The sequence below is a fragment of the Sprattus sprattus genome (assembly GCF_963457725.1).
Source record: "Sprattus sprattus genome assembly, chromosome: 16".
In the NCBI taxonomy this organism is placed as follows: Eukaryota; Metazoa; Chordata; class Actinopteri; order Clupeiformes; family Clupeidae; genus Sprattus; species Sprattus sprattus.
Genome location: NC_137914.1, coordinates 26,378,052 through 26,391,880, shown reverse-complemented (window position 1 = coordinate 26,391,880; position 13,829 = coordinate 26,378,052). Strand labels below are relative to the sequence as shown.

General features: G+C 42.1%; 1 protein-coding gene across 1 annotated transcript; it reads right to left on the bottom strand.

Moving 5' to 3' along the window:
* Positions 1 to 1,924: 1,924 nt before the first annotated feature.
* Positions 1,925 to 13,829, bottom strand: LOC308377461 (translocating chain-associated membrane protein 1-like 1). Its single transcript, XM_080854123.1, has 11 exons — positions 13,535 to 13,829; positions 12,642 to 12,702; positions 12,380 to 12,498; positions 11,698 to 11,814; positions 11,088 to 11,146; positions 10,275 to 10,359; positions 10,026 to 10,096; positions 8,498 to 8,602; positions 6,910 to 7,065; positions 5,815 to 5,975; positions 1,925 to 5,475 (listed from the first exon to the last, which is right to left on the bottom strand). The coding sequence occupies exons 1-11, from the start codon at positions 13,652 to 13,654 to the stop codon at positions 5,402 to 5,404; spliced, it is 1,128 nt and encodes a 375-aa protein (XP_080710249.1). The 5' UTR covers positions 13,655 to 13,829; the 3' UTR covers positions 1,925 to 5,401.

Sequence of the window (13,829 nt, the reverse complement as noted above, 5' to 3'; positions counted from 1 at the left end):
ACAAAAGTACTCCCCTTTTAATGAAGCCAATTTATATGGAAATGAGGCATGATCCGCACGATTCAGTGGGAGATTTATACTTATTGAACACTGGTGGTAGGAAGAGGGGGGGGGGATGCCTTTTTCCCTTTCCTTGCCCCCCACCACACACACACACACACACACACACACCACACACACACACACACACACACACACACACTTTCTTTGCAGAGTTGGGGAGTTTGTGACTGGTGCTGAGCTACTCCCTCCATGTTGCTGATGGTGCAAAAAACTGAAGCCGATGAAGGGGCACCAGGGTGGGGTGAGGTTGGCGGGGGGGGGACTGGGGTTACAGAACGTTGAAATATGCAGCGGGTGTGAGAGGGGTTCAGGGCTGAGCACAAACAGTACGGCAGAGACAAGAGGACGAATGACAAGTCAAGAAAGAATGAGAGTGACAATGACAATGATAAAGGTTACTGTTAACACACACACACACACACACACACACTCACAAAACTGTCTGCAGAGTACCACCATGCACACATACAGCCTACACAATACACACATGCCTAGGCAAATTCCTCAAGTCGACCACATTCATCAACCCAGGCGTTCTCCATGAGACAAAGCAATTTCAGAATTTTGTCTGCGATAATTTTTCATCTTCTTCCTCTGCCTCTCTCCCTCCTTCCCTCTATTTTACCGGCGGTGCAGACGAATGGCAGTCTGTTGATTTATTAATGCAGCAGCTGGATGCAGTGGGCTGTGCCAGACAAGAGCTAACTCTTCTCAGTAGTGCCACAGCACCCTCTATTGGCAAACACATGTAGTCACAGACTCCAATAGAATGACAGCAGATTGAACTTTCTGGTGCAGCCAAGGGCATGAACTTCCCAGGGGAATGATGATACAAATTATTCAATGTGTATTCAATTCAACATTGCAATGTGTATTTCAAGCAGAAATTGTGCAAGACAGAAGCTTTTGCACTTTTGACAAGACATAACAATTATAATGAACGAGAGAGATGTGTGTAGAGCAAAACCAAGACAATAAAACAAGCCTTCAGATTGAACAAAAAGTTTTAATCAAACAGAAACATGAAACAGAACATAAACAAACAATCACACAGTTTTGCATAAATACGTACATTTTAAAACTCATCAGTCAAACTGATTTCAATTGATTTTTTTATATAAAAGCAATATATTTCAACATAGAGGCAAGCATCTACATAGAAAAGACCAGTGCATACGTGAAGCACGAAAAGAACACAAGTTTAAAAAAATCAGTATGCCAACTGTGATGCCTGTGAAAGCTTTGGTGCAATTCATATACATTTTCTTTAGAATCTACACTCTCTAAATGATGTCGCTCAAATGGTGTCATTATTTTCCATTTCCGTATATTTAGCTTGGGCTTAATCCGCAAAAAGGATGGTCTACAGGGAAAAGGATCCAATCCACATTCAAAAGAGATCTTTCTTCATTCAGTGCTTTTTTTCTCTCCCAGCAACCATGTTTCCAGCCGAGGACAACACATCATCGAAAATATTCATTCACATTGGGGATGTTAAAATGGACACACAAACCTCTAAGACCATATGTCCGTTGCTTTCTTACTCGGACTCCTCCGTCACCCCCAAAAATACAGCGACAAACCAAAACTCAGCTTTGTATTGACTCCACAGAACACACGCACACGAGCACACATACCTCATATGCCAAATGACAAAAACAACAAACAGACAAAAAACACAAGTCAATGCAGTCCTGTTAGAGTCCATTTGGCAGTGAAATATTAATTTTGTTTTCTCCATAGACAGACCCATCATGACATGTCAAACATGGCAAACAGTCAGCTTTTCTTACATGTTTAGTGACTTGACTTTCACAGCATTGTAAAATGAAAGCTCCCCCCCCCCCCCCCATGGGACCCACACTTTCATGATAGCAAGCTTTCACACATGATATAAAAAAATAAACACAAAGTCTGTAAGGCGGCAAAACAAACCAAAAATTGTGTGCTAAATAAATGTTGAATTCTCTATAGTTGTTTTCAGATCTATAAAAATAGCTTTTCAAAAATCTGACAAAGGATTCAGAACAGTGTCTCAATATATTCATCTATACATTTCTTTTTACTTTTTTATTTTTTCATTATTTCAAACATCAGACAGCATGTTGGTTTAAAACTAAATAATAATAATAAAAAAGGGCCTCCTGCTGCTCCTTCCTTCATAAGACCTGCCATGTTTGCCCCCCTGTTAATATGAGACCGGCTTTCAACGTTCTGTTGGTCAAGATACACATAGAAAAGACTTTCACCTTCACCATCATTCCAAATCTGACCGTACAGGAAGTGAATAGTGTTTTCCAGAAACGGCTGCACAAACCCATTAGTACTGCCTCTGTCTGTTTTCTTAGGTGTTAGCGTCTGTCAGACAGTCCACTTCTCCTTTCATCTTCTCAGACTCTTCCTCATTTCCATCTACCCTTGGGCCCTTGTCTTCCTAACCTGAGGTCAGATTTACAGTTCTTGGATAAAAAAAAAACATTAGATAAAGAACTTTACATCTGTTTCTTCTCAAACATGAGTGTTCTACAGGTTGATAGAAATCTGATGGCAATGTCAAAATCACCAGCAAGGAGCAGCACCTTTTGGCAAGTAATGGTCATGCAACGTGTCATTCTGACAGAGGGAGATTGTGTATTTTAGTTTTTTTGTTTGTTTCTTTGTATGTATATATGTGTGTGTGTGTGTGTGTGTGTGTGTGTGTGTGTGTGTGTGTGTGTGTGTGTGTGATGTTCAAAGGAGGACACTTCAGTTGTCTCTCAACCAACATTAGTGAAGTGAGTGTAAAATCCAAAACACTTGGAAAAAAATAAAACCAAAACAAAAATAAAACATTCCAGTTATTTTGCAGTCCATGCCCCATTAATGGTATGGGTTTCATACAGACAAATCCATCTGGTTCATGCACAGGCCACCACATGCAAACACACATGTGCATACTGTGCATACACACACACACACACAGACACACAGACACACACACACACACACACACACACACACACACACACACACACACACACACACACACACACACACACACACACACACACACACACACACACACACACACACACACACACTCATTCAAAACAAATATACACATATATACCTAGTGCACACCAGCAAAAAGAAAATAAATCTAGACGAACAAAATGACCAGGTCAGTGCTCCACAAGCCATCACACACATATTAGGCAATATACATATTAAAAAATAAACTCAGTGTGGTCATAACACAACAGAATAGAGCTATTTTAAGGACACTTGAAGAAGGATTGTATCATTTGAAGTAGCCGCATCTCATATCAATGCTCATACCAACGTTAAAAAAACAAAACAAATAAAGTAAAAAGTAACAGAGAGAGGGAGAGAGAAACTAGAGAAATAAAAGCAAGCACGAAGCATTCCAATGAATACCACAAGGCCACGCACAACCTATGCTGCAGCACATACTCCAAACTAATAAGATTCACTTCTTTGGAGAAAAGGGAGACGAGTGTGGAGAAAATGAAAGAAAGCTGAAGACTCTCACAACTTCCTTGTCACATGTCAAAATGGCCGGTCGTTATCTGCTGGAGAGCACAAGCACTGTTCACTTCCCTACTTCACGTGGTCTCACTGTAAATTAAGTGTTCTTATTATAGTATACTTACCAGTCATTCATAATACTAGGCTATTTTCAGGAACATAGTATTACAGGTCAAGCCTAGTGACATTTTTGCAGTACATTTTGAGAATGAGCACAATGAAGAATGTGTACTATTTAAAAAAAAGTACTTTAGTTAAACTTCATGTATTGAGTACATAGTACCTAAGAACACTTAATATACAGTGTGGCCAGTTTTTTCTCTGCCTGCCCCCTGCCTGCTTTCTCCGTCTACACTAAGGCTGGACCAGCAATGGCTAACTGGTTTGAACTAGAATCCCTATACCGCTGCATTGACTCCTGACAATATCAGAAGAAACCCTTAAAGCTCCCCAGACCCTCTTGTGTTTGGACAATCTGTAAAAGGGGATGACAACATGCTACCTAGTGAGCAACTGCTGGTGCAGGTTTACACTGTTAATCCATTTACTTCATGCCCAGCCATCACATGGAGTTGAAGTTGAGTTATGCAAAACAACGCACAACCAGTGAAGTACATGTCCCATTCTGTGTGACCCACACCAAACTACCATTGCTCCATCACTTGAGTATCTGAGACTCCCAGAGGTTTCCAGGCCCTCGCAATCCGTCATTACATCTGACAGCCATAGTTCCAACGTCCTGATGAGATTCCCCTCAAACCTAGCGCTCGATCTGAGGCAAGCACAGCGAGAGACACAGCTTTCTCGTTCTAACACAAGCTCCCTGATTCATCGATCAGCAGACCTAGAGCCACGGGCAATAAAAGGCTGTGTATATTCAAACAAAATAAGAATGACACACCTCAGAAAGGACGACATCCTCCGTTACCTTTTCAGGTAAGGGTGCCTTTTAGGTGACACTCCTTTTCTTACACAACTGACTCAAAAGGCAAAGCAGCAGGACACTCAACTGTTCAACAACAGCAACAAAAACTAAATACAAATAAGAAAGAAAAAGGACACTTTTTTTTCCTCCACCACCTCTCTCTTCTGCGTATATGTTTCTTGACGAGGACAGTGGCGGATGCTGAGCGGTGTGTGACTGTGATAGGCTGCAGGGTGTTGCCATTCTTTTTCCTCCGTTTTGTCTTCTTTTCGTTCCCCTATGCTGTGCAGTGCTTTCAGTGTAGTCAACGCAAGGAGCCTCGAGGAGAGAGAGAGAGACAAAGAGAGAGACAGAGAGAGAGGGAGGTCTGCAGCTCCTGACCGAGAGAGATGGACGCCTCTTACTCTCCACCTAGAGGACGACCTCAAAAGCAAACGGTCTAAGAGTTTTGAAGGATGCGACTGGTCCTTCAAATCCATCCCTAGGTGCTCGTCCTCCCCCCCCCCCCCTCACAGAATATACAAACACAAGTAACACATCCTCTAAAAACCTTTCTGTTTCCAATTTTAAAATTGCCACAAAACTGGCAGCCTGTGGTTTTGTGTACCACTTAACGAAATCAGTTCCTGAACAACCAAGCATTTTCAGCCAAAGTATGACTCAATAAACTCATAGTGCAATCTGAAGAAGAGATTACAAAAGAAAAGTAGAAGTATATGAGTACAACCACACATGGACTCTGTCATGATGATTAAGGTTTTTGTTTGTGTGGTAAAGTGTTTTTTTGTCATGACAGACAGTAGGACTACCTTGTTTTAAGTAAAGAAAAGTGAGGATGTCACAAGGACAGGACCCTACTCCTCCCATCAACAGTCTCTGCACCTTTTACGAGGCTTTTGATTTTCTCGCTCTGGGCGACGTCTTGTCATCTGGCTTCATCACTCCATTTGCAGAACCTCCTGAGAAGGACAAATAACAAAAGCAGGTCAAAAAGTGAGAACCTTAACTCATTTAGACTGATGAAGCTTATGTATGACACGCAATTTATTAAACACTTGAATTGGACAGAGTTATCAACATTATGTGTTTTTCAAAACGAGTACCAAAACAAGAAACGCCTACAAATGGTGTGTACTTCATGTACATTTGGTGTGTGTGTGTGTAGGGGGGGTTACAGTTCATATCATGGGAAATAAAAATTAACCTTGTATTATACAAACACTGAAAAGGCAAGCGGCACGGCCCCATGACAATAAGACAAACTCTGTGACAGAGCCATAAAAAAGGCTTATCCTCACCTCGAGACGAGTCCTTCTTGGAGGGCTTCATCTTTGGGCTGACGGCTTTCTTCTTGCTGGCTTGGATCTGACTCTGCTCCCTCCACTTCTTCAGCTGGAAGTTGATGAACTTCCACATCATCCAGGCCTGGGTCAGGCAGATGGCTGACAGGCAGGTCATCCTGAAGGTCACAGGGAGACATGAGGGTCAGTTGAGCAGGGGGGTTAAGTTCAGACCCAAGCCAAGGCCTAGGCCAAAAGAGTTGAGGACTACTCTGGTTCAGCTCATCTCATCCTTGTTTAGTAGCCGAGACAGGCTTATTGGTGTAGCACATTTCATAGGCAAAGGTGTATGTATGTGTGTTCAACATTCAGAGTGGTTTTAAAAATATAATATCTTCAAAGTGTGACCAGGGAAGATCTCCCAATGGCATTCTTTTAACACTAGAAGAGCTTCCCAGAGGAAGATGGTGTTAAAAAACAAAGACCTCATAATGATGTAGTTTGGCTAAAACCATCAGCACAATTAGCCCCATCTCATGTCAACTTTGTGTGATGGGCCCTGACATTAAATGAGACACATGCCTTCTCTGGGGGGGGGGGGGATGAACTTTCATATATCTGAGAAACTTTCTTCTTTTTAAGATGGGATCAGGCAGAAGATCCGCCCGTCGCAGTTTCCTCTCTGTTATCCTCAAGCAGACACTTCCTGTCTATGCTAGAGACGACACGGCATGACCACACAATGCAAGAGGCTCTGGCTTCGGATCGGTCACTAAAAACAGCACTGGTATGCTGATCATTCAGGAGACTAATTATCTGTTTTTATTATATGTATATTTCTACAGTTTTCTTCACCACAGGTCCATCTCATGAAAAAAGTTTGCACCTGAAACTAATGTTTTCAAAGAGTCAAGGCACCAATTATGTGGGGGGTACAAATATCAAAAGATAAATATCTTCCTGTACCAGTTTATGTAGAGTGTCCTTTAGATAATGGACGGAACATGTAAACAAGTAGCATCACATGGGAAATGACACCTTGAGGCGGTAATCTGAGATGGTGAGCTGTGGAGAACCTAAGGGTGTTCAGTGAGGAGGTTGCTGAAGGTTCACACTTGCACTTGCCTGACAGTGAGCACGTTGAAGTTCCCTTGGGCCAGAGAGAAGCCCTGGTTGTCGGTGCGCGAGAGACCGAACCCGAAGGTGAGCACGGAGAGCGTGAGGGTCAGGAGGCGGGCGATCACAAACAGCAGAGCCCACAGGGTGAACCTACAGAGGGAGATTCAAAACAACACACAACAACCCTTTAATACTACTACTACTACATACAGCTATCAATCAACACTAGCTTACGGCTTAAACAGCAGAAAACTGCTTATACCTACAGCTGCTTTATCTACAGCAGACCCTGGGGACCCATATCTCCCACTATCAAGCCATTGCTCTAGCTCCCTGTCCACTTTTTGATTCAGTACAAAGCATTCTCCTTTTCAAGAGTTTTCATGGTCAGGCTTTTGTCTAGACTCCTTAAGTAGTCCAGTCTCCCACTCGAGCTGGTAGAGCTGCGTTGTGTGTGCCTTGGAGCTGCGTTACCTGTTGATTCAGAGCATGCACACCACTAACGTGAGACGTGATGCTCAGGCGCGGCTCAAAATCAATAATAATATTTAAAAAGGTAGCGCAGCCGCAATGCACACGCAACACAGCCAGTGTGAAACGTGCCTAAGTGTACACCTTAAGTTCCATAAAGATACTTATAGTTATTTAGCACTAGATAAAGCAAATGCATACAGATTCTAGCTGTACTGTACTCAATACCTATGTTATATTTAGTGAAAATACATCTTTCTCTATCTGTCTGGAAGGTTCCAGCCCAGCCTCACTGAAAGATGTTGACTGTTGAGTCATAGTATCATGAGATCCGGTCCTAAATGTCAAACACGTTTTGTTTGTGCAGCTTTTACGCTGGATCATGCTGGTCTGCATATCAATGTTTAAACATTCCCCTTCATTTGCAAACATGCCTCTGTCCGCTAGCCATAGGGGCGGCCGGAGATATCATTTTTCATGAAACAACACAAACACACAATGCAGGGGAAGTCCCCCATGCAAACAACCGTAAACTGGTCCCAAAACAAGCTGCCGTACTGCCGTACTGCCTCTCGAACCTTATTGCTTTAGTAATCCATCCCACAGCAGGACTGTTTGAGTCACTCTGGAATCAAGACTAAGTACAACTCCCAAACATCTACAAAATGGAGGCTCAAAGCCACATGATCGATATAGAAAAATATTCATATTAAACCCCCTCTGTTAAATCCTCCAGTGTTACTTCCTTTTTCTAATTGAAGCCCTTGCAGTGTGTGTGTGTGTGTGTGTGTGTGTGTGTGTGTGTGAGAGAGTCTGTGTGTGTTTGTGAGAGTGTGTCTGTGTCTGTGTGTGTGTGTTTGTGTGTGAGAGAGTGTGTCGGTGTCGGTGTCGGTGTCGGTGTCGGTGTCGGTGTCGGTGTCGGTGTCGGTGTCGGTGTCGGTGTCGGTGTCGGTGTCTGTGTCTGTGTCTGTGTCTGTGTCTGTGTCTGTGTCTGTGTCTGTGTCTGTGTCTGTGTCTGTGTCTGTGTCTGTGTCTGTGTCTGTGTCTGTGTCTGTGTCGGTGTCGGTGTCTGTGTCGGTGTCTGTGTCGTATAGGGATCAGACACACCTACCCTTTCTGTTTGTTCTCGTCACTGAAGTAGAAGAGCCGTGAGGCGTGGAACAGCAGCTCCACCAGGTAGTGTGGCACCAGCAGGACCAGGCCTAAGCGGTGGAGACTGGGAGGAAGAGGAAGAGGAAGAGGAAGAGAAAGACAGGAAATGACACGCTATTTCATGCCATTTTATACAAGATATAGAAGAAATGACCATGACCATTCGTAATATTCAATATGCATAATGTAAGCTATACCCTCTGTGTGCATTTAAAACTGACTGCATTTTAACAGGGGAGAAAATGAATCAACATGATTGAGCTTTTACACATCTTTTTCCCTTATGGGGAAAGATGTGAACTTGGTCTACAAGGTTCTGGTCGGCACATTTCATAGAGATTTGTGTCAGATACAGCCTGTCAAAAATTATAAAAAAACACATTGTGACAGATTTTAAACATCCACTGCACAAAAAGTTGTAAAAATTGCCAACTAATATTTTTCTTCCCATTATTTGGGGCTTCATCATATTGATATTGAACATTTAAGCTTAGCCTACCTTTTATTGTAGTAATAAACTATTCATTTATGAACCATCCATTAAACCACTGGTGTGCCATGTCATTACTGTGCCACTACTTAATATACTGCTTGATAATATTGAAGGTAATTTAATAATTCAGAGAGTTTCACATTAACCATATTTCCTGCTTTATTTACTGCTCTAATGCATTCTTCTGCCCCATACAATTCAGACATGCTTAAGCCTTCCAGCCTGGTGTATTTCAGTTGATTTGGTAACACTTATTATTGCCAGCCATGGGGGTTTGGCAGCACCCACTGATGTTCCGCTCTTGAGATAGGCCTATGTATTTCACAACATGTACCCCGGCTGTAGTTAAAGATATTTGATATTTTGAATATCACAATATATTGCAGTATTAACAGTAACCTGCTGAGGTTTCAAATCTGTTGAGATACCATTTAGTTATTTTTTTATATGATTTCAATGTTTCAATATTGACGAGTTTGACACTGATTCAGTGAAATTAACGTTGGCAGCACGATGTTGATTTTAACACAGTTTCAATGACCGTTTGCTATCTGGATGTTGAAATGCTCCATTCCTTGTTGAATAAAGAAGTTGAATAAAGAAGATTTGTTTGCAAATCGATCTGCACGGTTTACCGATCTGTGGGCATTGTTTGTAAATTTGAAATGACCCTAAGGGGGAGTCCAACTGCCTTTCATTTAAACAGTTAGTTGTTCGATTTGACCCCTGTTTCGCAGTTTTCTCAGACATGTGGTTGTGTGTAGGCCTACAATTGTATAATGTTTCTTAATTTTTCATTTCAATTGAGCAGCTATTTAGATACACAACAGTATGATTCGTTTTTTGATAGTTTGATATTACAAATAAATACTTTAACATAATATTGTGTTTTTATCGCATTGTATATTGCCATTTCTCCTCACCATGTCAAAATCTGAGTTTGTTTTTGCCATATCACCCAGCCCTAGGAGAGATTTGAGCTCTATATACTCACTTTAAGACATAGGCACCGGTGATGTGGAATATGTAAAGGCAAATGTAGTACAACTGGCGAGGGATGTCTTCCTAAGTAAAAAGAAACACATGTTTGTGGGTCTGCAGTTGTGTTAAAATACCAAACTAAAATTGCATTTATGGAAATGTATAGCATTTATTGAGGGTCTGGTCTTAAGGTATTCGATACAAAACACGAACAAAATGGAACACTAACCAAGGAAAATGCGACTCAAACAGAATTCCTTACCTTTCTGACTTTTTGAAAGTACAACTCAGGAAGGGCATGGAACCAGTAGGCGATCTGACAAATATAGAAGAACTTCACCTGAAATCTGTCAAAAGAAAAGCAATACATTACCTCTTTCTGTACAAACAGTGAAAAATCACATTTCAAAAAAAAAAGTTTCCATGTTGAGAAAGGATGACGCTGCATTACAAAGAATCCTTACACTCAACTTGAGGTCCAGTACATTTGAACACAAAGAGGGCTGGAAAAACATTATGAGAAAGTATATATGGTCAGAGAACTGGTTAGGACAGAACTGAAGGAGGCATAATCTTTGCCAGTGACACAGCACTCCTGCTGAACGTCTCAAAAAAGCCACAGATTTCACTCTTATTATGCGAGACATACAATGCAAACTGCTGCGGTAGACAGAGAGGCATTTTCATGGTCACTGCCTAAACAAACGCACAGGAAGAAAGCACACACACACACACACACACACACACACACACACACACACACACACACACACACACACACACACACACACACACACACACACACACACACACACACACACACACACACACACACACACACACACACACACACACACACAAGCATTCCCACTGTGATCACCAAAGGCAATGTCTCAGACAAACTCTCTTCTGTAAGACCCTGCATGTGAGAGCCATCCCGCCATGGAGTGTGTGTGTGTGTGTGTGTGTGTGTGTGTGTGTGTGTGTGTGTGTGTGTGTGTGTGTGTGTGTTTGTTTGTTTGTTTGTTTGTGTGCGTGTGTGTGTGTGATTGGTGACACATGACTCGGTACTTACGCCATGTGAGTGTGTGGATAGCCTTCCCACAGGAACGTAGGGTTGGTCACAAACTCCTCCTGGGGGGGCAGAAACATGAAGAAACAATGAACGTGCAGGTTCAAGATTACTGGTCCAATGAGCAAATCTGAAGATACATAGTCAGAGTTTGGCAAAGACTTTCATCCAAAATATGTTCAACACATTGAGGATATACATCACTATCTGTGCTCCCCAGGTATAGAACTAATGACGTTCGGGATCTTAACATCCTTTTTATCTAGATATACTTACATTTTGCCACATTTACAGAGGTGCTATATCATGAAGAATTTGTGATAACTGTACAATCTGATACCATTTTTCAACCTCTACCGAAAAGTTGCAACTTCACTAGAATTCTCAAAACATCAGCATCTGCCTCCTTCGGTGCTGACGGCAAAGACGCTCTAAAGTGAGGCACGTCTGGCGTGGAATACAGTAAAAGGTACACTGGTTTTGATTTCACAGTACACTATTACACAATTTATTTGATAAACCTCTCCTAAACATTCCTCAATGGTGCTCCAGGGTGTAAGTCCAGTGCATTCAAGATAACACAGAGCAGGAAGAGAAAACACTTCTCCCTTACCGCAGTCAGGATGCTGCATCCCCACACGAAGGAGAACAGGTAGAAGGCAGCCAGCTGTCCGGATTCATTAAACTTGCTGTGCTTGGTCTTGGACAGGTGTAGCCGCCGATTGATTTTCTGAAAAGCGCACAAAGTAAAAACAGTTCAAGCCGCAGATCTGAACCTCTGTTTCTTGGTAGGAAGAGATTCGTTATTGTTTCCTTTTTTTTTTTTTTTTTTCATCTTTGTAACCATAACAAATCAACACTTCAATCTGAACCAACAAAACAACATACAAGATATCATAAACACTAGCTGGAAAACGTCAAACAACCTAACAATTGAAACTGAAAGGCAGTGGCGGTCTGTTAAATCTAAATATAATCTGTTTCACATAGCTGTACCCAGATGTATTCTTAAACCCCCCCCCCCCACACACACACACCCACACCGACATACCAAGATGCAAAGGAAAATGCTCATTAAGGGAAAATCTGCAAAGTAACGACAACCTCACTGGGCCAGCCACTGTCCACTCAATCCCTGCCTCTATCCAAGTGCTCCTTCACCATGCAAAACCACACGGCTGGCTGGGCAGCACCGCCTCAGAGCAGAGACACAATTGGCACTGGAGGGGTCATTCTAGACTCACACATTTTTGGTGGGCTTTACACATAACAGTTGAGGATGATTGTTCACTTACATCAAGTACATACTCCTGGATCAGGGCATGAAGTATAACAGCAATAAGAAGGTAGAAAAACACAGTTGCAATGTCTTTGGGTCCATACTGATAGAGCACCAAAGGCTCTGGCCGCTCATCTGCATGAAATAAAACGAGATATATAGATTAACAGAAACACCCTATACAATCATTTTCACTCTTTGTTATTCAAGTTTTTATATGTTCAATATGTTGTGTGTAGGTTACAGTCTTTCAGTCAAGTGAGAGCAAGAATACTCACCAAGTGTTTGGGTCACATTGTACTGGACTGTTATGAACATGATTGCAAACTTTGCCGTCACCTGCAAACAAAATAAAAATGATTTATTTACTCATTATCGCAATAATGCATTTGCTTCCCTTACGTATATCTGCATATAAGTTAGGCCTACACCTGAACCTGCTGCCTCACTCTTGGATCACTTATAGGCACGTCATCTCATCACCGGCTCGTAGCATCAACATTACAAAGAGAAAAACGACAAATCTTTCGCCAAATTCACCAGCACAGGTCGCACACTACCTGTCTTACACTTCAGACAATCCCCATTTGCTCGATGCCTCAGGTCGTACAAACCACTGACCATTAGCTAGGACAAGATAAAAGGATGGCGAGGAACGAGCAGGCTAACGTTATTGCAAGTGTCACGTTATTGCTTTGTTTTCAGTCACCTCTACAATTAACTACCTACAGTAACCTACTAGCTTATCAACTCCTCTCATTGCAACACAACCAGCCCACATAGTAACATCAGTAAAATAACTTATTCAGGAATAATGACAGGTAAGGTAGCAGCTAACGATACACGCAGCAATATTACCATACAAGTTAGCCAGCAATAAGTTAGCTAGCAAGTGTAAGCTGGGTTGTGGTATCATTAATTAACTCAGTCACTTTAGACCTACACATCACTATTCTCATATGTGCTATTAATGGATGTTATAAAGGTAATGTTAATGCTGGTGGCACGGGATAAAACTGAAGGCTAGCTAGCTGGTTAACAACAGGCCTGCGTTTCCTGGCAGAGCTGTCGGACCTGCAGGGGAAATCGCTTCAAAACATCTGTGCACTGCTGTCAAACAATTCAGCTCCCGCTCAGGGAACAGCTGCTTTGGGTAGTTAATGTACCGTACCTCAAACATTAGACCCAGCAGAATGATCATCGCCACACATGAAACCATATCCGCGTGATTCTGGATAACAAACTCGTGGCTCAAAACCGGTGGACTCTTGTTCTTCTTTCGGAAACCCATGGCTGAAATGGCTCCCTCCTATGCCTCTTTTCGCAGCGGGTCTTGGTCTATTCGACCTCCGTTTCCTACCCTTATTACTTGTTTATGACTGTGTGCTTCGGATCAGGTATAAACCATATAACACACATGTACACTAACGTTAGCTACCCAACAACACTCACTGTACCCTCCCAGT

Excerpts from the sequence above, each read along its gene's own strand:
- LOC308377461 (XM_080854123.1), bottom strand. The coding sequence starts at position 13,654 with ATGGGTTTCCGAAAGAAGAACAAGAGTCCACCGGTTTTGAGCCACGAG. Across the intron at positions 11,815-12,379 it reads TCCAGGAGTATGTACTTGAT|AAAATCAATCGGCGGCTACA; the intron begins GTAAGTGAACAA and ends TGCGCTTTTCAG. Across the intron at positions 5,976-6,909 it reads ACTGTCAGGCAAGTGCAAGT|GATGACCTGCCTGTCAGCCA; the intron begins GTGAACCTTCAG and ends TGTGACCTTCAG.